This window comes from Callospermophilus lateralis, chromosome 3 (assembly GCF_048772815.1).
Source record: "Callospermophilus lateralis isolate mCalLat2 chromosome 3, mCalLat2.hap1, whole genome shotgun sequence".
NCBI lineage: Eukaryota > Metazoa > Chordata > Mammalia > Rodentia > Sciuridae > Callospermophilus > Callospermophilus lateralis.
Window position 1 is genome coordinate 48,900,275 of NC_135307.1, and position 25,922 is coordinate 48,926,196.

General features: G+C 35.2%; 1 protein-coding gene across 1 annotated transcript in view; it reads left to right on the forward strand.

Moving 5' to 3' along the window:
• Ttc6 (tetratricopeptide repeat domain 6) overlaps positions 1–25,922 on the forward strand; it is a 181,257-nt gene that overhangs the window by 149,441 nt on the left and 5,894 nt on the right. Inside the window, exons 23-30 of the mRNA XM_076849316.2 lie at positions 1,086–1,235; positions 2,155–2,295; positions 4,021–4,134; positions 6,906–7,025; positions 11,147–11,220; positions 20,905–21,115; positions 24,088–24,240; positions 25,115–25,285. Coding sequence (XP_076705431.2) covers positions 1,086–1,235; positions 2,155–2,295; positions 4,021–4,134; positions 6,906–7,025; positions 11,147–11,220; positions 20,905–21,115; positions 24,088–24,240; positions 25,115–25,285 — 1,134 coding nt within the window. The remainder of the gene's footprint in view (positions 1–1,085; positions 1,236–2,154; positions 2,296–4,020; positions 4,135–6,905; positions 7,026–11,146; positions 11,221–20,904; positions 21,116–24,087; positions 24,241–25,114; positions 25,286–25,922) is intronic.

Here is a 25,922-nt window from a genome sequence, read left to right on the forward strand (position 1 = left end):
TTTAAAATGGTTGGCTTATTATATAGTCAGTCTGCACCCTGAAATTCTCATGAATTATTTTATATAATCAACACATTTTATTTGATGTTAGTTTTTGACAATCTAAAGACCAATATGTGTTTTCTACCAAAAATATCTAAATATAGGAAATTATTACAGCAAAGCAGTGTTATTTTATTATTAATATGACTTCTTATTAAACTCCAAGTAATTTATATTGAGAGCTTTAACATATTGTAGAATAAAATAGAAATTATTAGAATACTCTTTAACTTATCTGATTGAGAACTGATTAATTCCAATCAGATTGAAACTGGTTATTAAGATGGCCAGGTTCATTGAAAACCAGTTAATTCAATTATTATGAATTTATCCAGCCTTTAAATACTTTACACACTTCAAAATGGTCACTGATATGAAGAATATGTAAAATAACTGATATTATCCCATGGTTATTGTTGGATATACCACAACTCCATTTTTGCACACACATACGCAATCACACAAATACACGTGATGTCCTTCCTTATATATACTGGATGAAGAGTATCTTAAATTTGCATATAAGAAAAAGAATTGTCCACTAAGTTGTTCATTAAATATAAGATTAATTATAATATTTTTTATACTTTTAGTCCTTTTGGACAACAGGGATAACTTGACTATGCTTTACAATATTGGGAAAAAATTTAAAGTTCTGTGTTCTGAGTTTTCATAATCATATATCTGCTATGATTCTCAGACTACCATGGATAATAAATGATGCTGGTTGCAGTTTCTTTGAAGGAATAAAATCCAAAAACTAGTGATGAAAATTATGCCTCTGAAAGCACTGTAATCTAACAGCATGGATTATGTAAACATTAACCTGGAAACAAGGGGATTTTTAAATATAATACTAAATCTAAGTTGTTTTCAAATACTGATTTGCTTGTCCCAAAATTTTCTGTGGGAGAATATATTTTAAATTACTAGAAAATTGAGTGAAACTTTTCAACAAAATTTACATATTGCAATTTATTAACCTTCTAAACTAACACATTCTGTCACTAAGTGGTTTGTGCTTTAACAATATGCCCTTGTAGGCTTTTGATTCTTTTACAAAAGCTGTGAAAGCAAATCCTGATTTTGCAGAAGCTTTTTATCAACGAGGGTTTTGTAAAGTAAAACTCCACAAGGAAAGCTCAGTTCTGGACTTCAATCGTGCAATTACGATCAATCCGAAACACTACCAGGTATTTAAATACATAATGATAATGATTTAGAAAATTTGTTAATTTTGATTAAACTATTAAATCTTTTATATGCTTTTGCTATTAGTTAGCAACAATTGGTTACTTGTATGTATTTTTCAACAAACATATATCTGTATTTTATCTGTACGTACTTTTCACAATCTATATTCTATATTTCTTCTTGAACTAAATATTTTTTCCCAACAGAGATATTATGTTTATTCAAGTGCTTTGTGAATTTGGATGTCTGTAAATATGTTAATTTATTAATTTTTGTGTTAATAATTTTAATTTACATACTGTTATTAATTTTATTTATTTATTATTTTGCTATCACATTTATTTCTGTCTTTTAATAGACTGTGGAGACAACACAAAATTTAATAGGTGAAGTGTGACTGGATCCTGATTTTAGAAGACGATGAAATTAAATTTGAATTGGCTAAATAATGGATACTTTTAGGGAATTACTAGAAATCTTCTTAGAGATATAATGGCAGTGTAGTTACTTAGGGCAATCTCTTTTTTCCATAATAGATGCATACTGAAGGCCACAAGGTGAAAAATTTTGATGGCTACAACTTATTTTTCCATACTTAAGGAAAAAATAAAATAAATATGGCAAGAGAAGTGCTAATAATTATTGAATCCAGGTGATAGATACATCGGTGTTCATTATACTATCATTTCAATTATTCTATATGTTTGAATTTTTTTCTAATAACAGAGTGGGGGAAAAGAGTATATCTTAATACTGTCTTTGGACATACTTTATCTCTGGACATATAATTTTTATGATGGCATGATATTCCAACATCATTTATGTCTTTGGGTGGCATAAATTTGTTCATAGATTTTTGGTAGAACTGATGATTTCACTAAAACTCTATTTCTGCTTTCTCTTCTCTTTCTCTGAAAGGCATACTTAGGCCGAGTAGCCTACTATGGTTTAAAAGGCAGATTCTCCAAAGCAATTTTGAACTGTAACGAGGCAATCAGTATTTATCCTGAGAGTGTGCGCGCCTATGTCTGCAGAGGAGCTCTGAAATACTACAGCGGGGTAGGCCACCTCCTGCCTGGTTTACTGAAATTGTAGATAGTAGAGGGACTCACTTCCCTTTTTTCCCTCTGTGATAGGAGAATTGCTGTGGTATAAAGAACAGAACTACATAGAATACTTTTTTCATCGTGCACTAAAGGGGATTTCAGTTCATGATTTTTCACAAAATAGTGATATTTATTTTTGATCTTTACATTTAAAATAACATCATTATTATTTTATTTTTAAAGAAAGTAGTAACATTTTGTTATGGGGGAGAGGTTCCTCACCTCTTGTGTGCTAGGAAGAAAGATTTCCTTCAAGAGACATAGAAGACATAGAGAGGAATCAGCAGGGTTTCCCACGTGGCAGGTTTTTTTTTTTTTTTTTTTTTTTTTAATTTGGTCTGGGAAACTCGTTCCTCAATTTTGAATTTGCAGTGGTTACTGAGGTTTTCCATCATGGCTTATTGTGCCTGCACCAATTTCCAAATTCATGTTGAAAAATTTCCCAGTATAGATTGCTCCCTTTTGATTGACAGGAAACTAGCTGTCTGTCTACAAGATGGTCCCTGGGCATTGTGAAGCCCAGCAGGGTTCTGCCCAGGAGCAGAGCCTGAATTTCTTCTCCCTACCACCTTTATTCATGTCTGTATGGCTACCTAGTCTAACATATTCATTGTAGGCAGTTTGGAAATAAAAGCAATAAAAAAGAAATTAAAAAGAAATAAAAAGAAGGGAATAAAGGATTACTATCCTACCATCAAATTATAATTTTGAGAGCATTTTTTCAAGTATTTGCAGTTAGTCTTTTATTTTCCTGAAAATATATGACATGGATTTATGCTATTTATATAATTTGTGTTGTGTCCTGCTTTTTATACTTTATCTCTGGACATATAATTTTTATGATGGCATGATATTCCAACATCATTTATTTTTAACCACTTGATTGTTGGATATTTGGGATGTTTTAAAATTTTTACTGTTTTATCATTTTAATAGAGTTTTAAACCTCTGAGAACAAAATCATTACTTGAATTCATGATTGGTTCTTAAACAGAAATTACTGGGTTAGACGCTGGAGCAGCACTGTTGATATCTGAAGCAGTGTGAAGTACTTTGCTTCTCCTTACTTTGCTTTTTTGAACTTTCTTTGTAGTTATTTCATATGAAATATTTTGCAAATGACACCTAAAGCAAAAGTAAGATCTTGCATTATGTGTTAATTCCATGAAAATTACTACCTATAGTATGCTATAAGTTATAAGAATTGAAGAGGAACGAAAGAGAACATGGGAAGAAAACCTGATGATCATGCATAGGGTAGTCTGAGTGACAAAAGTAAGCAACTTTTGTCACTCAGTGAGAACTCAGTGACAAAAGTAAGCAACTTCTGGCAAATGTTTGCTAGATGAATATGGGTTGATTTTCTTTTACCCATCAGTATAATTTTTTCCATGCCATTCAGCAACATTGAAAATAAAATAATTGTCTAAATTAAAGTTGTTGATATCTTTAATTTTATTTGTGGTTGAAAGAAACTAAAGAATTCCTACTAGGAGATTCTTAATTAACTTTGTGGAAGATTAGGTTGATTGTCTTCATTTCACAGAAGATATACTGAATGGTTAAATGAATGTTCCAGAAACTCTGATAGGATCAAGGATTTATTTTTGCAATTAAATTTCAGTCCATTATTATTTACCCTTCTTGATTATTATTATTACTATTATTATTATTGCAGAATTACAGGCTAGCTATTGAAGATTTAACTACAGCTATCAACATGGACAGAAAGTGTTATGTAGCATTTTATAACAGAGCATTATGTTATATCAAGACAAATGAACTTCAAATGGTGAGATGATCATTTAGTAAACAATAAGCTCAAACCATTTAAAAAACAATATTTACTTAATGGCTTGTTGATATCAATAAATAACATTGATTAAACAATATGTTAAAGCATTTGTACACATATTTAAAGCATCTTAAAATATTTTCCCATTTTGTCTATAACTTTGGCAAGTAATTCCTATGGAAATACACCATATAAAACTGAAGTACCAAAGAACCATTTATAATACTATTTCTGTTAGTTTTCTTACACTATTTCTATAATAAGTAAAAAATTAATTTTGTAATGCTAATATAAACACTTAAAGGTTGAATAAATTAAAATATACTACATAATGTGAGATGTGTCTATGGATACTCTGCCTGTAGAATTTTATAGCAGTGATCACTCGCAATCGTATTGTTTCACTACTTTGATTTTAGCTAGAGCCGTTCATGGAGGCATTTTTTGGAAGGTCCTGATACTATACATGCAGTGGGGGAATTGGTGTGATGGTTTTAGGCTCTGGGGACCAGTGGACAAGATGTGCCAGTGTGTTTTAACTGTGGCTACAATAAATCCTCCTCTCCATTTGTCTTGATCCAGTGTCTACCTGTGTAAACTCTCTTTTATATTTTCCCATCTTCCTCTCATCTTCTCACTCCTTCTCGGTGAGGTCATTTTTCAAGGAGGATTCCTCAGGGTGGAGCAGCTGATCTGTGGGCTCCCAGTGTTCCGTCCTATTCATTTTGCTTCTTTTTCTTTCTTATACTCTGGTCTCCCCCTCCTTATTTCTGCTCCTTTCCCAGTAAATGAAGTTTTTCCTTGAAAAGACTTCATCCCATTTTCACTATTCTATGCAAACACACTCCCCAGTCTCTCTGAAACTTGGTTGTCTATTTAAAACACTTCAAAGTTTGCAAGCTTTGAAGGGAAGAAGTTGGGAAACATGGGTTCTATTCAAGAGGATGCAAAATTCCTGGTAACCAGACTATCAGGTTTCCTCCAGAAATGTTGACAAATGAATAACTAATTTTGAACAAGGGAGTGGTTAAGATCCAAGGAGTTAATTAAAGGAGCATTTATCAGTGACCTGCACAGCAGGTGTCTGTGAGAACTCCCTCTCCACCACTACTCCTACTAGAAAGGTAATCCTGAAGCCAAAACAATAGGTTGGATAGGGAAGGGACCCCAAGTTTCTGTTATCTCAGATAAGTAAAAAAGCCAAGTCCCTGTTAATAAAGAAAATGCAAAACTGCCCGAATAGATTGAGACTAAATTAGAACCACAAAACATTCGTGATTTTAAAGCATCCAGGACTCCAGATCATTTCATCCCTTCATTTTATAGATGAGGAAACAGAAGTAGGGAGAGGCTAGAAAACTCATCTGAGTCACACAGGGAGTCAGAGACCTGTGTGGTGTTCACAGGTTTGTTTGCTTCTGGGTTAACAGTCTTTAGGTGGCTTTACAAAGCCATCTGATCTCCAACATGTGGACCAGATATCATTTAACAGTGTCACCTCCTTCCTTTTGCAGACTTCCATTCTTCACATTTTTGCCATCACTAGACTGATTAAAAAAAAAAAAAAAAAGTGTCTTTCCAAAAAAAAGCACTTTCAAGATATGGTGAATTCTGGCTCTACTATTCTATACTAATAAAAACAATAGCATTTACCTCTTATTTAGGGCTTGTTGTATGTCAAGTACTGGGTTAAATGACTGATCAATGTAGAAACAAAATGTTTCTAAATGAACTCTTAAAACAATATATTAAATGTTTAATATACCAATTTGCAGAGGAGGAAACTGAGAAGCAACTTCTAATAGAGTAGGATGATACACATCCAGGAAAGGTCATTCTCTTAAAACCACTATGCTCCCACTTCCCCACTCCTGCTGACCAAGAAATCTCATTTCCTGGCAGTTGTTTCCCCTTATATCACATATTCAGCTGCTTAGCGGATCTCTAATGCACCTTACTGGTTTTATAGTCTGTGGTTCTATGAAAGGAAAAGATACGTAATTTTTGGCTAAGATTCTAGTATTTTTTTTCAAGCATTATTATTTTTACAGTCCTGTTTATGTTTGTTTATGACTATGCCACAGTATACATATAGATTCTTTAAAAATTTTTTTTTTTTTTTAGTTTTTGATGTACCTTTTTATTTTTTTATATTTATATGTGGTGCTGAGGATCAAACCCAGTACTTCACATGTGCTAGGTAAGCACTCAGCCACTGAGCCACAACCCCAGCCCCTACATATAGGTTCTTTAACTGAGCAATATTTTTAGACACTTAACTGCACAGTCAGGGAATGCTGGAGAAGCACAAAATGATATGGCATTTATTTTCCGTTTTCAGTAGCAGGTGCTACAAGCGTGTGAGATTTGGCCCTTTTCTGATCAGACCATATGACTTTTTTGGGACAAAATGCTCACTAGGGAAATAGTTTAGGAGATATCACTCCAATCCAAATTTAGGATGCTTTTAGGACCTGGTGGACAGAGCAGAGGGCAGAAAACAAAAGCAAAAGCAAAAGCAAAAACCTGTTTATTCAGTGAAAGAAAAAAAAAAGAATAAAAATAAAGGCTACCACTTATTTAAAAAAGTGACCATGTTTATAATACTTAGCTAAGGGAACCCTGTAAATCTAGCATATGATTATTTTGGCCCCAAATGATAAGTCAAACTAAAGAACTATCCACTTTGTGCATACACACTTTTGCCCATGGCTAATGAACAAGGTATCTACAGAGGTATATTTAAGTTGTGATTATTTTATTTTTAGGCCTTAGCAGATTATGGAATTGTGCTGCTGCTTGAAGCTGTAGAAAGTATAATCTTAAATACCCTCATTAATCGTGGAATCATCTATGCTGAGCAAGAGCAGTATGGCTTTGCCTTAGAGGTGAGCTCTCCTGTGGACGTGTAAAATGAACCCACTTGATTTTGTACATTCTCTTTTGAAAACTAGTGAACATGTTTTCATTGCTACCAAATGGCCACACTAATGAGTGATAACTTTAGCCACAACTGTATTGAAATACTAGGAAAGATTAAAAGAACCTTTGCAAGAATGTGTATTTTCACTTCATATTGTTTACAGATAAATAGCCAGTGCAAAAGGAATACATTCTAAATTGATCCAGACTATTACCTCTAGAAAGAAATACACACAAAATTCTATTGTATGGCAAATGAAATGATTTGTGTATCACTTACTATGGAGCTTGGTGCTCTTTCTCCTTGACAATTTTTTTATTTTCCTATTGAAAACATATCAAAATAAATCTATATAAGTGATTCAGGATGTAGTTGGTCAGAATGGGCTACTGGGAACATACTTTTCAGTTAGTGGGGACAACGTGTTCATAATTATAATAGATGTGAGCGTATGCAGCATATTGAAAAAATAGTTTGATTTTTATTTCCTTGTAAAATAAAGAAAATTCATAATTGTCATTTAACTTTATTTTTATTGTCTATTTTTATGGTAACTTTGGAATTAAGAAACACAAGACAAAAATCAAATAGCATCTTGAGGTTTACAGTTAGGTGATAGCAGTTTTGCATGTTAGTTTCTAAGAAATTATGACCTAAACATTAGATAGTAGAGTGTTTTCCTATTTTTTTTTTATTTTTTACTTCCCAGGATGGTTTTTATAATTTTTGACATCTGGAGTCATCTTTTGAGATTCTGCCCAACAGAATCACTTGTTTTCTACATTGCTAACAGTATGATAAAACGTAATCTCAACATTTGAATTCCTTTAGGCTTTTTGATAATTGAAAATATCTTTGAGACATAGGCAGAGGCTGCTGAAGAACTTCTCTGTTTGTGGTAGACGAGAAAACTATGGAAATTTGGGCAATAGTGTTGGAATAGAGAAAGTGAGAAAAAGGGAGGTGGGGAGCAAAGAACTTCAGCTGTTGGGGAATGAAGTGCTGGGCCTGTGTTACCTACTGAATGAATATTTATTTTGCACTACACAACTATATTTATCCTATTTATTGCACAGTTGCTAGGTATCAGGTTCAACAATACTGCAGAATTTAAAATTATAGCTTTCAGAGGAGGAAACTGGTATTCAAGAGAAATTAAATAAGTTCTTTGATCCAGTAGATACTAGGGCAAGGCCTGGACTAGGTCTCACTTGATCTTGAATGCTGTTCCTTCAGCCAAAGTACTGGCACTGGAGGTAAGGATATAAATAAGACTGGGTTCGAGTCCTTGAGGAGATGATGGTCTGGTGAGAATCATTCTTGACCTCTCTCTTTCCTCTCGCCCCACAACAAACCCATTAGCAAGTCCAGTCAGCTTTAACACTAAAACATATTTTGAATTAAATCAAGTCTCCCAATGGCCATTGCCACCTCCCTCTCAACAAGTAGGGACTGAACGCAGATATCAGAGTCCTCTCTCTCCTGGACCATTGCTGTAGCTTTCCAACAGACCTCTCTGCCTCCATCTTGCCCCTTCTCCATTCAGCAGCCAGAGAAAACTCTTAAAAGCATAAAGCTGAACAAGTTAACTCCTCTGCTCCAAGCTCTCCAATGGCTTCCCATGACACTTACAATAAAATCTGAACTCTTGACCATGATAGAACTTGACCTGACTGCTCCTCACCTTTCTGACCTCATTATCAGTCCCCTTTTCTACACCCCAGTTACTTCTCTCTGGCCTTTAGCTATTTCTTGGCAAAGCCAGGCTCCCTTCCTGTGCAGGGCTTTTGTACAAGCTCTTCCCTGTGCACACAGTACTCTTCTGACTGATCTGTATATGTCTCAGGCCATCCTTCACTTATTTATTTATTTATTTTATCATTCATCTTTTTTTTTATTGGTTGTTCAGAATATTACAAAGCTCATGACATATCATCTTTCATACATTAGATTCAAGTGGGTTATGAACTCCCATTTTTACCCCAAATACAGATTGCAGAATCACATCGGTTACACATCCACATTTTTACATAATGCCATATTAGTGACTGTTGTATTCTGCTACCTTTCCACCCTTCACTTATGTTTCTGCTCACATGTGACCTTCTTAATAAAAGAAAAATGAATAGATCATCATAGGTATACAGGGGTGACAGGAGAATGGACAGGAGAATGTGTGAAGTGGTGGTATGAGATAGCTAAATCCTATTCTATATATAAAGTGAATTATGGTAAAGTTAAATGTGATGCAATACTCATGTTATTTAGGAACTTGAGGGTAAATGTCAGAAAAAATAACAGGTATAAAAACAGTAGCCTTTATGGAGTGGAACTTGGGAGTGGGGGAGAAGAAGTAGAACAGGGGATCATTAGTTAGTTCCTACGTTCTTTAGTTTTCTTAGAGCCTGAATATTATATACATGGTTTACTTTGATAAGAATAATTGAAGAATGTCTTTAGAGACAGTTTACAAAATACTGAATAAAATGGGTCTTATTTGGGGGTGAGGGTTCAGTGAGTGCTGACTGGCGTTCAGGGAGATGGGTAATGACGGGAACTAGAAAGATGTGGTCATGTGTCATTTCCAGGGCAGGGCGGGTTGAAGAAATGCATGTTAGGTTGGGAGAGTGAGACAAGGACAGGAGACAGCATGTATGTGATGGAGCCGGTTTCCAGGGGAAGTGAGATGAATGAATGCTCTGACAGAGAATGGAAGATGGCTGGCAGCGTGTTTGATTACATTATATCTGATTAGACAATCTATTTCTTATTTTCATCCAAATGGTTCCATTTAGTATTGAAACATGCTTCATGAATCTAAGCAGAAAATCCACATTTATAGATCGATCTGTTTTTGATACCTCTTCCTCCTGTTGGATCCCTGAGCGCTCAGCTCAGTCCTGCTGCTTCTCATTCCAAGTCCTACCTCCAAAGACAGCCTGCCTTTCCCCTCAAACACAACCAGAGAAAGTTCATACAAAGAGGAGGGGGAGAGAGAGAGATTGTGCTTTAAAGTTAGCTCTTCTGTAGTTTGGAAATGCCCTTTGGGACTGTGGATTGCTGGTCACCCTCAGGAAGGGAGTCTGGAGGGATTTTGTACTGCAAAGCAGAGTACAGCACTCTCCACTGTTTAGCTTGGTCACCTGAGGTCACAACCGAAATTGCCCATGATGATTCCTCCTGAAGAGGACCTCCGGGGAAAAGAAGAGTCATTTTTATTTCTTCATAGGTCCTGGACTCTTACTTTAGGAGTCATTAAAATCAATCTATATCATATGCATGTAATTGTATGCATACGTAGCTACAGGATATTTTGATTTGTAGATATTTATTTAAATGTGAATTTTAGTGGTCTTATTTTGCTTCAGGTTAAAAAGGTTTTTGTAGGAGTTTGGAAAGCTATAAACTTCAGAGACTGTCTCTGGTACCTAATAGAGGAGAGTGTTCTGGGCCACTCTGGCAGGATCCCTTGCAGACTCAGCACTTTCAATTTTTTTTTTTTTTTTTTTTAAGCAGCCTGTTCCCAGGGCCATTCAAATCCATTCCCAAACTTCAAATCTTAGGGTGAGAGTTTTCTTTCCTTCTTGCCCAGGGAGGCTTCCGAATCCCTGAACAAAGCTACATATTTCTTTCCAGAAGTGTAGATTCCAAAGATGGAAGCAGGCTTAACTAATTCATACACAAGGCTCAGTTGTGCCTTTTTCTGGACTGAAAGTTTGCTCAAAAGTTTTCTCCAGGGGAGTTTCCTTTTCTATCTAGACAGGGAAGTGTCTGGTGGTGATCATGGGGTATAAACAATAAAAATAGAACAAGTGAGATAATTCATTACACATGGTAGAGAAACACCACAGAAAAATCCCTTTTCTTAAAGTGGAGGCAAGTAGTACAAGATTCTGAATGATTTACAATGACTGGATTCCTTTGCTCCATCCCTTCGTCCTAGTTGTGATCCTGTGAGGGAAAAAAAATGAGGTTTTAAGAAGATGTGTATTTTAATGCTTATGTTAAGTATATTCGTGTGGAATCAAAGATAACAGTTCTAGAGGGAACTTGCAAAATTAACACAAACTTATAAAATTGTTTCAGGATTTTAAACAAGCTGCACTGATAAGCCAGACCAACGCAAGTCTTTGTCATGCTACCGCCATGTGCCACTACAGGTATGGAGTTCAACTGGTGTCCAAGGGGAGGGAAGTGGGGTTATCACATATGGGGACTTACTTATATCCCCAGAAGAAGCCAAGAAGGAATGGAAGAAATTGGGGACAATTTTGTGGATGTGAAAACATTCAAAAGCAGGGAGAAAAATGAGAATTCCCTGAACAGACACAGGAACCACCACATCTAGCATGTCATTGGCACTATTCTGCCTTCCTCACACTCTCTCAGACCGGTCAGGGGGTGAACACCTGCATCATGGTGTTGGGGGTGTCCATTTGTTACCAGCCTGGATACTGCAAAGGGTCTTGGTAACATGTACAATAAAATTCTACATAGCTTGAAATATCTAAGCACAGAATAAAGTAATATAATTTGTTCATAAAATGGGACTGTCTTTTAAAAATTCCATTTCCTAGAAGAGAGGCTGGTTTTTAAAAGTAATGTATTTTCAAGAAAATTTTGGCTTTAAAACATAAGTATAAATCTAAAACTAATTAAGAAAATGCCAGCAAACGACTACAAAATACAATGAAATCTAGAAAAGCACAGTACTTAAAACATTATTACCACTTTCTAAGATGATTGCTCTTTACTTCTATAAGTAAGTTATAGAATGAGAGAACATTTATATAAGGCTAAAATATAAAAAATTTAAACTACATTTATAATATATATAGCCTTTGCTAACCATAATGTTTACATTTCTACATGTACATTTGACATGTGAAGATTAAGTTTTGATCATTTTGCTTCAAATGCATAGAGATTCAGCACATGCAGATTTTAATAAGGGATAAAATGTACTTGGTTAAGTAATAGTTTATAGCATTACTTTAAATAAGAAAAACAGCATTTAATTTTGAGGAGGAAGTTGGGATAATTCATAAATTATATAGACAAATCTTTGCAGCTATTCAGTTTAAAGAATAGAACATAGTTTGCATTATTTAGGAAATTGACACTCTTTTTTGTTTGTTTTTGTTTTTGATACTGGGGATTGAACTCAGGGGCCCTAAGCCATGTCCCCAGCTCTATTTGTATTTTATTTAGAGACAGGGTCTCATTGAGTTGCTTGGTGTCTCGCTTTTTTTGAAGTTGGTTTTGAACTTATGATTCTCCTGCCTCAGCTTCCCAAGCTGCTGGGATTACCAACATGCACCCCCGGGGCCTGGCTGAAATCAACTCTTTTATTTTCCATTTTAGCACATAGTACATCTATGTTTCCCTATAAGAATTAGAGGTGTTTTTTTAAAATTTATTAACAAAGTGACTGGACCTTCAAAGGTGACTTTGGGTTAAAAGGCCTAAATTGGGTTAGTACCTTTTATTTTATACAGACAGTAAAACATAGTAACTGTTACCTATTTTAACTCAGCAACTTTTGTACAATCCATTTCATTAAGTAATTGTCATTCTTTTTTTCTGTTTTAATAATTTTTATTTGTCTAAAACGAGCCTTTACTTATCTCCATCCTTCAAAATTTTTAAATTAATTAATTTATTTTAATTAGGTATATATGACAGCAGAATGCAGGTTGATTCATTGTACACAATTGCAGCACAATTTTACATTTCTATGGTTGCACACTGTGTAGCATTACACCTTATGAACAGTCATACATATACTTAGGTAATGATTTCCATCTCATTCCACCATCTTTCCTGCACCCTCTCTCCCCCTCCTCCCCTTTGCCCAAAGTTTCTCTATTTTTCACCTGCCTCTCCCTTCCCTGTTATGGATCAGCATTCACTTATCAGAGAGAACATTCAGCCTTTGATTTTTTGGTATTGACTTACTTTGCTTAGCATGATATTCTCCAACTCATCCATTTACCTGCAAATACGTTATTTTTATTCTCTTTTAATGCTGAGTAATATTCCATTGAATACATATATTACAGTTTCTGTATCCATTTATCTATTGAAGGACATGTAGGTTGCTTCCAAGTTTAGCTATTGTGAATTGAGCTGCTATAAACATTAATGTGGCTGTGTTACTATAGTATGCTGATTTTAAGTGTTTTGGGTATAGACCGATGAGTGGGATAGCTGGGTCAAATGATGGTTCAATTCCAAGTTTTCTAAGGAATCTCCATACTGCTTTCCAGATTGGTTGCACCAATTTGCAGTTCCACCAGCAATGTATGAGTGTGCCTCCCCCCCCACCACATTCTTGCCAACATTTATTATTGTCTGTATTCTTGCTAATTGCCATTCTGACTGGTCATGAAATTCATTTGGAAAAATAAGAGACCCTGAATAGCCAAAGCAATCTTTACCAAGAGGAGTGAAGCAGGAGGCATCACAATACCAGACTTTAAACTATAGTAACAAAGATGGCATGGTATTGGTACCAAAATAGACATATAGGCCAATGGTACAGAATAGAAGACACAGAGACAAACCCACATAAATACAGTTAGCTCATATTAGACAAAGGCACCAAAAACATACGGTGGAGAAAAGATAGTCTCTTCAACAAATAATGTTGGGAGAACTAGAAATCCATATGCAGCAAGATGAGAATAAATACCTGTCTCTCACCATGCACAAAACTCAACTCAAAGTGGATCAAGGATCTAGGAATTAGTCCAGAGAAACTGAACCTAATAGAGGAAAAAGTGGGCCCAAATATTCATCATGTTGGATTAAGCCCCAACTTCCTTAACAAGACTCCTAAGGTTCAAGAAATAAAATCAAGAATAAATAAATGGTATGGACTCAAACTAAAAAGCTTCTTCTCAGCAACAGAAACAATCAATGAGGTGAACAGAGAGCATACATTTTGGGAGCAAATTTTTTGCCACACACATGTCAGATAGAGCACTAATCTCCAGGATATATAAAGAACTCAAAAAACTTAACACCAAAACAAAACAAACAAAAAAATCCCCAAAAAACCAAATAGCCCAATCAATAAATGGGCTAAGGAGCTGAACAGACACTTCTCAGAAGAAGAAATACAAGTGGTCAACAAATATATCAAAAAATGTTCAACATCTCTAATAATTAGAGAAATGCAAATCAAAACTACTGTAAGAAATTGTCATTTTTAAGAAGAGATGGAGTAATCGATGACTGATGCATTTGTTTTTTTTTTTTTTTTTTGATGCATTTGTTTTGATGGGTGTGTGCAGATAAAAAATGTCCAAGGTCATTGCATTCTGTTAAAACTAAAAAGAGTCCAAGTTTCTTTCAACATCTTTCCTATGTTTAGCAACTGTTAAGAGTCAGTAAGTTTCTCTGTGTGTCAGTTCACAATCTCTTATGAAATGTAACCACTGGGTATATATAGCAGAGCCTTCCTAAGCTGGTACTGCTTTGCAATTCCAAATAACCAACTGTCATCACCCAGCTAGGATCTGTATTGTTCTTCAATAAAAGTAGAATTTAAATCAACAATAAATCCTGTTAACTCAGAATCCCAATTCCATGTGTATTGAGTTTTAACAATTTTACTGAACTCAACAACAAAGAATGTTTACTCATCAGTTATATTTATTTTAGGAAAACTATTTTTTGCTTTTCAAGGTGAACTGTAACATACTATGGCAGTATGGTTTGTAACTATGGGGACTTGCTTTTGGTGCTTTATGGTAGGAAAAGCAAACTTTTCTCACTTGGAAAATTTTATAAAAGGAATAAATCTTTAAATTTTAGGGCTTTGATCTTTGAACTTATGGGATTGCAGACTTTTGAAGTATCCTTTGTATATCTCTGGTTCTCACTCGTGTGGTTGCTAGGAGACAAGATTCCTTAGCTTGAATATCCTACTTGTTGCCCAATTTAATCACCAAGAGTGTTATGATGGAGTTAAGTTTTAGATCTCTTTGAGAAAGCCACCTTCAGATTTAAAAAAATAATAATATAGAAGGCAATTACTCCCTTATATAACCTACACATTTTTTATTCAGCAAATTTATTTTTACTGTTCTTAATATTTGCATAATTTTAAAAAATCTTTAATTCTGAAAGCCACATTCTTTAGCTGGGGAGGTGTTTGTGATTTATTTGTACAACCCAGTAGGGCACATCTGGTCACGTATGTGATTAATGTGGTAAAGGCAGTGGTCCTTTGTGTTTGTGGCCCAGTGGGTAAGTTCAACACATGATTTATTGTTAGCAGACACTGACGAGAATCAGGCACCCTCGTGCATGATCACATTACTGTAAATTAAAAGAAACACATTTATTTTAGAAAAACTTTTAAAATATACTTTTATATTTATAGTAACAGATGCTTAACAAATTGTATCTCTCTGAGCATGCACCTTGATGCAATGTAGATATTCTGTCACATTTTTCCATTGGCTAATTGCCATGGGATGACTTAACAAGATCTTCTACCTATAGGACACTTTGATTAACGCATCTCCAGAAAAATGAAATTGCTGTTTCTTCATGGGTTTCGTATCTTTTTTTTTTTCTTGTCTGGTGGTATGGGAAGTAGGGGAGTCTGTCTTCGTCTTTGTCACCTCCTCTGGACTTGATTTTAGTCATCATCAATTTTGAGGTGATTTCCAATTGGCTTTCAAGATTCATTTCCAGATTTACGGTTCAATGATTATTTACTTTGTTCGAGCAAACTAGATGCTCATTAAAGTTAATGCTGGTTACTAGAGAGGTATGAAAAATAGCATCAGTCATTGCCTTTTGGTAACGCACAACTTAGATGACATGGTGGTTTGCCTCGACTCACTGACTCATAGTTTTTATACTTTTTTGTAATTTGTTAAGCTATACAAAAAGACAGATTATAGGGGGCTGGGGTTGTGGCTCAGTGGTAGAGCACTTGCCTAGAACATGTGAGGCACTGGATTTGAACCTCAGCACCACATAAAAACAAACAAACAAATAAAATATAGGTTAACAAAGAAAAGAATGCTTTTCCTTAAAAAAAAGGAAGACAGATTATGTTTTATAAGCCATATATTAGAATGTGCACTTACACAGGATTTTAAATTTCTTTCTAGGTAAGAGTGGGGGTGTATATGATGCAATTTGAATGGTAATAAACTAGTAATATTTCAGAGATTTACAGGAGGACAGGGATTGCCTGGAGATTTCAGTACACATCGTCACCATAGGTATGCATCATAAGTAATACTTTACTAGCCATTAATAGAATTGCTGAGTATAACACAGCTTACCAGGCAATGATTATGGCGTATTGAATACTGAAATATAATGAGAAGGTACCTGGCAAGGCGTCATGACCCTACATTAGCAAACTTTTGCTTCTAAAATAGTGCAGTTGCCAAGAAAGAGGACCACAATTTCATTATAAACTACTGGAGGGAAACCTGTGATTTCTGAGTAATGACCACGAGGTGAACTTAGAAGCTGCCAAGTGGCTCGCATACATGAACATTAACTCTGCCTGTCTGGACCATCAAAAGCCAAACTCTTCTAGTGTTCCAGTGTTGATTCTTGTGTGATCTTCTAGCACAACACTTGGTGTAGTACTTCTGGATAGTGTTTGCCAAAATGTCACACTTCAATTATTTTTCATGGTGTGAACAAACATTAAAAATACTTATTCAAAAATTATGGTAGGTCATTTCTTTGGATTGAACTTCTATACTACCCCACACCCCAACTGAACAAAAATCAAAATGGAGCTACTCCTACTAAATGACACCTAATCAAACTAAACTTTGAGGAAATAGATATAAAGGAGACTAGTCTCCTTGCCCAGTCAACACAGAGATTCCAGACTGAGTCATCATAATAATGAAATACCCTCTGCTTTTAGCCCTGAGCTCCAAGCTTCAAAAGTAGCCTCAGTTATACTGATGTTAACAAGTTTTTTCCTCGCCTATTGTTCTTTTTTCCTTGTTTCTATCTTTTTAACCCCACTATTATTTCCCAGTGGGATTGGAGACCAAATAAGTCCATTTATGATGGTGAGAGTGAGGTCAAGGCACAACATTCTGGTCGGTGGTCAATTTTGAGAGGTTGACCAAAAGGGAATAGGTTGACTAAAAGGGAAGAATTATTAAGTTTGGCCTAAAGCTACTTCCCTCCACTGTAACCTAACATGATGTGTAAGCAGGCTGTAACCCATTTTTATAAAAAAATTACCACGTCCCAGCCAATCACAAGCAATCAACTGTTCAGACATCAAATAGGATAGAAGTGAGCTGGAACCAACTATGCTCTCTCTACCTCACTTCTCCTTTCTTTATGTCATTTCCTTTTCTCAATTTGTACAATCTGCATATTTTTGGGGTGAAACTTTTTGAGCCATTTTGGGTCTAGACTGCTGCTCAATTCTATTATCACAAATAATGTCAATTAAGACCTGAAAAACTAATTATTTTGGTAATGTTCTTTTTACAATGTGAGAAACGGAAATCACTTTTCACTTTCAAAATGAGCAACTTTCTGAACCTTCCAGACACATCAAGGGGGAAAGTCTCAGATAAGAAAGCTAAGAGTTTGCTGAGTGCAATGGTACATGCCTGTAATTCCAGCGGCTTGGGAGGCTGAGGCAGGAGGATTGTGAGTTCATAGCCAGCCAGCAAGGACCTAAGCAACTCAGTGAGAACCCTGTCTCTAAATAAAATAGGGCTGGGGATGTGGCTCAGTGGTCGTGTACCTCTGAGTTAAATTCCTGGTACCAAAAAAAAAAAAAAAAAAAAAAAAGCTAAGAGTCTTTTTTTTTTTAAATTGTTCTTTTTAGATACATGATAGTAGAGTATATTCTGACATATTATAAATACATAAAGTATAACTTATTTTAATTAGGATTTCATTCTTGTGGTTATACATGATATGGAGTTTCACTGGTGATATACTCTTATATGAACATAAGAAAGTTATGTCTGATTCATTTCACTATCTTATTCCTATCCTTTTCCCTTCCCTTCATTCCCCTTTGTCTAATCCCTGAACTTCTATTCTCCCCCGTACCCTCATTGTTTGTTAGCATCCACATCAGAGAGAACATTTGGCCTTTGTTTTTGTGGGATTGGCTTAGTTCACTTAACATGATAGTCTCTAGAGCCATCTATTTACCAGCAAAAGTTATAAAGTCATTCTTTTTTTATAACTGAGTAATATTCCATTGTATATATATACCATTTTCTTTATCCATTCACCTGTTGAAGGGCACCCAGGTTGGCTCCATAGCTTAGCTATTGTGAATTGAACTGCTATAAACATTGATGTGGCTGCGTCACTATAGTATGCTGATTTTAACTCCTTTGGATATATATACTGAGGAGTGGTATTACTGTATCAAATGGTGATTCTATTCCTAGTTTTGTTGAGGAATCTCCAAACTGCTTTCTAAAGTGGTTGCACCAATTTGTAGTCCCACGTACAGTGGATGAGTGTACACTTTTCCCCATATCCTCACCATCATTTATTACTTGTATTCTTGATAATTGCCATTCTGACTGGAATGGGATGGAATCTCAGTGTACTTTTCATTTGTATTTCTATAATTGCTAGACATGTGGAACATTTTTTCATATATTTGTTGACCATTTATATTTCTCCTATGAAGTGCCTGTTCAGTTCCTTTGCCTATTTATTGATTGGCTCAAAAAGTAAGATCAAGAATCAGTTTATGAGACACTATCAAGTTAAAAAGCTTCCTCACATCAAAAGAAACAATCAAGAGTGTAAAAAAAGAGCCTAGAGAATGGGAGAAAATCTTTGCCACTTGCACCTCAGAGCATTAATCTCCAGGATATATAAAGAACTTTAAAAAAAAGTTAACACCAAAATACCAAATAACCCAGTCAATAAATAGGCAAAGAGTTAGTCTTTAACAATGTTCTGTCTTTATAAGAGATGCCACAGTCCCTAGGTTTGGTGTGCTGTAGACCACAGCATCCATTTCTAATTTTATTTATTTCTAGGAGTACCATCTGTTTGTGGCATTACATACTGATTTTTCTATTCATGGTATTGCAATTAGATTGTATTTTAAAATACATTCAGTTAAGTGAAAAAGTTGACTTTAAGGAAATATTCAGTAGATGATAGTGCAGGTGGGAAACAAAGTTGGGTAGCTTTCAGCACAAAAGGACTGAAGTTTGGGGAGCACTGTTTTAAGATACTCTTGAGTAATATATAGGATACAACAGTTTCTAGAGCAGTTGCCCTGGGTTCCATGTATTAATGTGTGTGTTCAGGCTTGGAGTCCAGATCTAAACCAGAACATGAAAATGAGTAATTTTCCAAGGTTGTAATGAGGACCAAATAAAAGCCTATGAAGAACACTTACCACAGAGACCTCACCCATCACCACCAAGTAGATTTCAAGATGCCATAAGACATAGCATCATTTCTCCCAAATTTCCTTTATAAGATACAAGAATCCCAGGGTAACTGTTCTAGAAAATACAATATTTTATAAAGAGAAATGGATAAAATAGTGACCCATTTTATTATATTTTGAATGCAACAGCGTAATTGAGATTCAAGCTCACTGGCTCTCCTGCACCCACTATAGTACACTTTAAGTAAAGAATGTGCAGTGGAGGTGGCTGTGTGGAGAAGCACAAATTTTGAAGTAAGCTTTACCTCAGTTTGAGTCTCAGGTATTTACTCCATGCAAAGTTAGTTTGTTACTTATTATGCCATTTCCTATGTGAAACTTTTCTGGGCCATGATTTTATTTTCATGTGTGAAATGCAGTCATAAGTAGTTTACAGAACCAAGTAGAATAGAATATGGAAGGCATTTAGCACAGTTTCTGGTAAGTAAATAGTGTCCCCATTTTTTTTTTTTAAACCCGGACTCTTTCCATATTGAGACTAAATATAATTATTAGATATGTAGGCAAAATGGAAAAGTGACTTTATGTGTCCCTGAACAAATATTTGATTCCTTCAAAGCCCTCACCCCACCACAAGAGACTAACTAGGGAGGCCAGAGAGAATTATCACTGAGCCACATAAATTTACAAGTTAATAAGTAAAATGCACTTCTTCCTCTCCTTTCCTCTCCTTGTTTCTGCAGTCAAATAGTTCTTTATAAATCTGAAGCAAGAACTCACAGTGATGAAAACCTGGTCCCTTTCATATGTATATTAAATACATATAAATAAATTTATTTTTAATATAAGTCATGCATCACTTACTGATAGGATAAGTTCTATGAGACACATTGTTAGACAGTTTCATGGTTGTGTGAACACCATAGAGTGTATTTACATAAAGTCACGATGTCACTAGGTGATAAAGTCTTAAGGGACCACCATTGCATATGTGGTCTGTAGTTAACTGAAACTTTGTTAGGCAGTACATGACTGTAATTTACATGGAGTACATTGTCAATAAGAGCACAGGCTTTTTCCCTATTGGTAATTGATAGCTATTAAAACAAGGTTGAAGAATGCCATTCAGACTTATATCACTTGAAAGAAGAATTCAAGATTATCATCCCCTCACATTTCTGTTGTAAAAATGGCTTTTACTTCCCTTTCTTCTTTTACCAAAATCTTTTGAGAACCTGTCACAGTTCCTTAGATCATATAAACTTATGTACCTCCTTCTTACAATGGATAATAAAAAATGAAAGATTTTCTTTTATAAGGTCCAATGTAATTCTTTTTGTAAAAGTCATATACAGGAAAATATTGATTCTGTTATTAGAAAGCATCAATTCATCAGAAGGCACCAATATTTTCTTCCTTTCTTCCTTCCTTTTTTCTTTTTTTTTTTCAGAATTAAAGAGTATGAAGATGCTGTCAGTTTCTTCACCTGGGCTCTTAAACTTAACCCACATTTTCTGGATGCTCTTGTTGGTCGGGGGAATTCCTACATGGAATATGGACATGATGAAGCTACCAAGCAAGCACAGAAGGATTTTCTGAAAGCATTGCATTTTAATCCATCATGTATAAAAGCCAGAATTAGTCTATGCTATAATTTGCAGGTAACATTATATAATAAAAACTTAACCACTGACAAATTGTTTGGACAGGATAAAGACTATATTTGGCCCATTACTTGTGATGGGGATAAAGGCGATTTCTTTGGTTATGAACATTGGCCTTTCCCTTACTCTAATATGCAGAACAGCGGTAGGGTGCAGGGGTTTGTTTAGGGTACAGGGGGCCTGCCTAGAAGAGCCTTGGAACCTGAAATGCTAGTCAGGAGAGGATCCTTGGAACTTGAGTTTCTTTAATGTTTGAACCCCTCCCTACTCTTATAAATAGCTTTTAAAACTTACCAGATGAATTTCACATATGAAATTCATCTCTAGTTTATATCTTGGTTCCATAGATTTTGTCCTATTAAATTATTGAAAAAATAAATAAGTAAAGGAGATAAACAATGTATGAAAGTTTTGAAGAGGATTCCAGCTGTGCAAGGGGTCAGATGATTTATAGGGACTTCTGGAGTCAATCATCTTCCAAAGGCAGTGGACTAGGCCTTGCTGGGAAGATCTGGACAGGCACTTGTCGCTCCAGCAGGGAGGAAGGGTGCTACACTGTGGGGAGCCATGCAGGTCTCCACATAGTTTCTATGACACTCTGGCCTGTCCCGTGCACTGAAATTTCACAACTCACTCAGTGATTTTCAATAATAAGAGATGCAGGGACATTTTTGGAATAGAGTAAAAAATGTGCTATATTTTCCGTGAGAAGGAACTGAGCAATTGTATGTCTTCTTTTTATCTCCTTTAATATTCAAAAGATTTTAAGTAATGGAAAAAGACTGTGTTCAAATTATTATAATCTGTAGATATCTCTGTTAATAATATGCCCCTAAAGTTTGCTGCCTTTTCATTCATAACCACACAATTTTGACTGATCTAAGGCTGATAACATTGGAGGTGTTTGGGATTGTTGGCTATAGTGAGGTATTCTCCAGAACTTATTAATAGGGAATTAAGATTGACTTCTGAGAGTTAAACTTAAAATTAGCCATTACTGGATCACATTAGAATTTGTAAAGGGATGAGGTGACTGCAAAGCAGCTAGAGCTGAAGACATCCAGCGGCATGTGTCAGCGTCATGGTTCACTGCATTTAGCAGGTGTTTACTGCATACCTGATACAGCAGGAACTGCATTAGCCTAGGGATACAGTGGCGAGAAAGATATGCTGGTTTCTTCTGAGAGTTTACTTCCTATTGGAGAGACAGGCACTAATAATCAATTGTATGAATAATGATTTGATTATAATCATGATAAGTGCTACAAAGACAAGCAACAGTCTTTAGTCCAGGAGAACCTAGGTTTGTTTGAGGAGTGTGGAGGCTTTCTGAAGAATTAGCAATTGTGTGCTGAGATGTGAAAGATTAGTAACTATTCAGAAGTAGGGGTTGGGCTAGGGTGTAGTGTTCCAGACTGAGGGAGCAGCCCATTGGAAAGCTTTGAAAGAAAGAGATGGAGGGTTCAAGGGGTAAGATGTTACGGGCAAAGGGAGAGTGGTTTGAGATGAGGCTAGAAAATTAAATAAGGGCTGGTGGTGAAGATCTTGATATCCAGTTAAAATGTGACCAGCACTAATCAGAGAAGTGACATTGAAGATTTGCGTTTTATGAGACCTCACTGCAAAAGGATTGAAAAGCACATCTGTATAAAGGATTGAGTCCAGAAATGAAAGACTGATTAGAGAGAGTTTTAGGGCCACATGAGTACTGTCCAGGGGAAAGAGTAACAATTTGTTCAACAGATACTTACATATTCCTTTAGTGTTTGCCTACCATGGGGGATATAGAAGGGAGCACAGCAGTTGCTGTGAGGAACAGATGACAGATAAGTTCTATTAGGAGAGTCTGCAGTTTAATATTCTAATAATCTATTCTCAGTTTGCCCACTTCCTTGTTTAGTAAATGAACTTTTGATGACAATATGGATTTCCAAGTGGTTTGCGCAGAGAGAAAAGATTTGCCTATCAAAAAGCAAGGTTGGGCTGGGGATGTGGCTCAAGCAGTAGCGTGCTTGCCTGGCATGCATGGGGCCCTGGGTTCGATCCTCAGCACCACATAAAAACAGTAAAATAAAATAAAGACGTTGTGTCCACTGAAAACTAAAAAAAAATAAATATTAAAAAAATTCTCTCTCTCTCTCTCTCTCTCTCAAAAAAAAAAAAAAAAGCAAAGTTTATTTCCTTTAGTAGGGGCATTTCTTCATAGCTTTCTGTGATAATTGCTTGGCTCAGCTTGGTGTTAGTTAGAGATTCGCACAGGTTAGCTTTTTGAGCCCATGAAAAAAATGACAGAGACTGGACTATGCCAAATTCATTAACTCGCTTAATGAGGTGTTTGGAAACTGGTCTTCTCTAGGACATACTTTGACATCCTATTTAAGGTGCCTCTCCTGATCATTTTCCTGTTTTTTCCACTTGGTGCTAAGTTTGGTATACACCACACAAGCTTAGTAGATTTATGAACATTTTTCTTGGAATATGTATAATGGTCCTAAAATTCCAGATGCTTGTTCAATTCATCAAAATATATTTTATCTATTTATGCAACACATATTGATTTTACTTTATATATCACGCATATGTTATATAACTGGAATTCAGTGCCAAGCAAATAAACATAATCCCTACCTATGTATTTGGAACTCAGTGTAAACTGTTCAGCAATTGTTAGACTCATTGGTGTTTCACATGGTGGCCATGGTTTAATGTTGCCTCAAATTGATATAAGAGGTGACTCTGTAATTGAACCTGTTTTAATTAATTAAAATTTCACCATAAATACTCAGAGGTAATTAGTCAATGGAATGCACTCACATTATAGTCTACCTTCTTGTTTAACATATCTTAGGTTTGGTACCATGTGCCCTTTAGTAGTATCACATGCCATAGATTTTGGGTGAGGTAGAATCATAAGCATTTGTCATGTTATAGACTATTTCTTATTTCATGAAATCAAAAAATTATTTTAGGCCCAAGGAAAATTCCAGAAAGCTTGGAACCATTTTACTATTGCCATAGAAGTTGATCCAAAGAGCTACCTGGCCTATGAAGGAAGAGCTGTGGTTTGTCTTCAGATGGGTAATAATTTTGCTGCCATGCAGGATATTAATGCTGCCATAAAGGTAAAAATCTACTTAGATTATGTTATTATTAGCATAAATTAACACCATTAATGAAGTGGTCCAAGAAAGAACTTCTCTGTTACCTTTTTAAAGTGACTTGTGGAAAAAAATATTATTTTTGGAGGAAACAATTTTTTTCTTGAGTAGTTCCCAGGGCTGAGAGTTATTATGACTTGAGATTTTGTAATCTAAATGCATTTAAAATGAAAAAATAAACTAATTCCTGACAAACATTGATTCTTCTTAGTAAATGCAACTTCTAAGTTTCATAGGACATGAACATTGTCTTGTAATACAAAATGAATGTAAAACATAAAGCAATGTTCTAGGTCTGAAGGAACTAAAGAACTAAAGAAAGATTAAGGTAAATCCCCAGATTTTTCCTGTAGAGAATTTTCAAATAAAAATCTCCTATTTTGAATGTAGTGACAGAAATTCTTCTTTTCTTCTAGCTTTTGAATTTGGTTTCTGTAGATTTGGGTGGATGTCCTAAGGTTTGAGATGAGAAAAAGGAAAGAATTTAAAGATAAGTACTACTACAGAGGACAAATAAGTGTGTTAACTATTCAATTTAATTTCTCTCTAGTTCAACATAGGTAAACAGATAAGTTTTCCCTCTGCAGCTATTCCTTGGCAAGAAACTTAGTAAAGCACCAAGATTATTTGCTTTATTGCAACCAAATCAACAAAGTGTTGACACAGAACCAATTCCATACCAAGTCCTTTCTCAAAATATTTGCTCTAATGGGGTTTTACCTACACTATAAAATTACTTGTTTCCCACAAGTAGATTTCATAATGTTCATTTCTGTGACATGAAATAAGAAATAAATACTATTCCCAGATGCTAAAGACTCTCACTATCATGTTGCAGATCAATACCACAGCAGAGTTCATAACAAATCGTGGTGTGATTCATGAGTTTATGGGCCAAAAACAGAATGCAATAAAAGACTACCAAGCAGCAATTGCTTTAGACCCCAGGTACTCCCTGGCTTACTTTAATGCCGGAAATATCTACTTTCACCACAGGCAGTTTTCTCAGGTAATGTGAGTTTTCCTGAATATTTTCTTTTGGACAATAAATACTTTCTTTGTTATATATAGTTTGACATTGCAATCTTTACATCTCAAACTAATAAATAATTAGCTTTTCTTTAAAAACATAGTGTTCTCTTTCATAACAATGTTTATAATTATCCATTATATGTTTACACCTATATGGATTTATTCTCCTTAATTTCATCAAATATCCGATGCTTGTCCAGAAACATTTTTTTTTTTCCTGAGTGTCAGACTTCCTTTGTTATATTCACTGTCACCAGCTTTCAGCCTGGAACCTTCTGTTCTCCTCTATTTCCACCTCCACTTGGATGTCCTTCAAGACCCTCTTGATGGAGCTGCTAACTCAGTTTAGCTTATACCTTACATTTTATCAGTGAGCATATGATTGGGAGGAAGGAGGCTTGGGTTGTAGTTCTGGTTTTGTGTGACCCCTTAATCTCTTTTGGCCTCATTTCCTAATGCTTAAAATGAAGGGATTAGGATATTAGATGTTATTTTCTTCAAACTTATTTATTTGAATTATAATGCATTTACATGATTCAAACTCTTGCCTTTCTGATTGTTTATTTTTTATCTATAATTACTCTTTTATCTAATAAACTGAAGACAAACAGAAC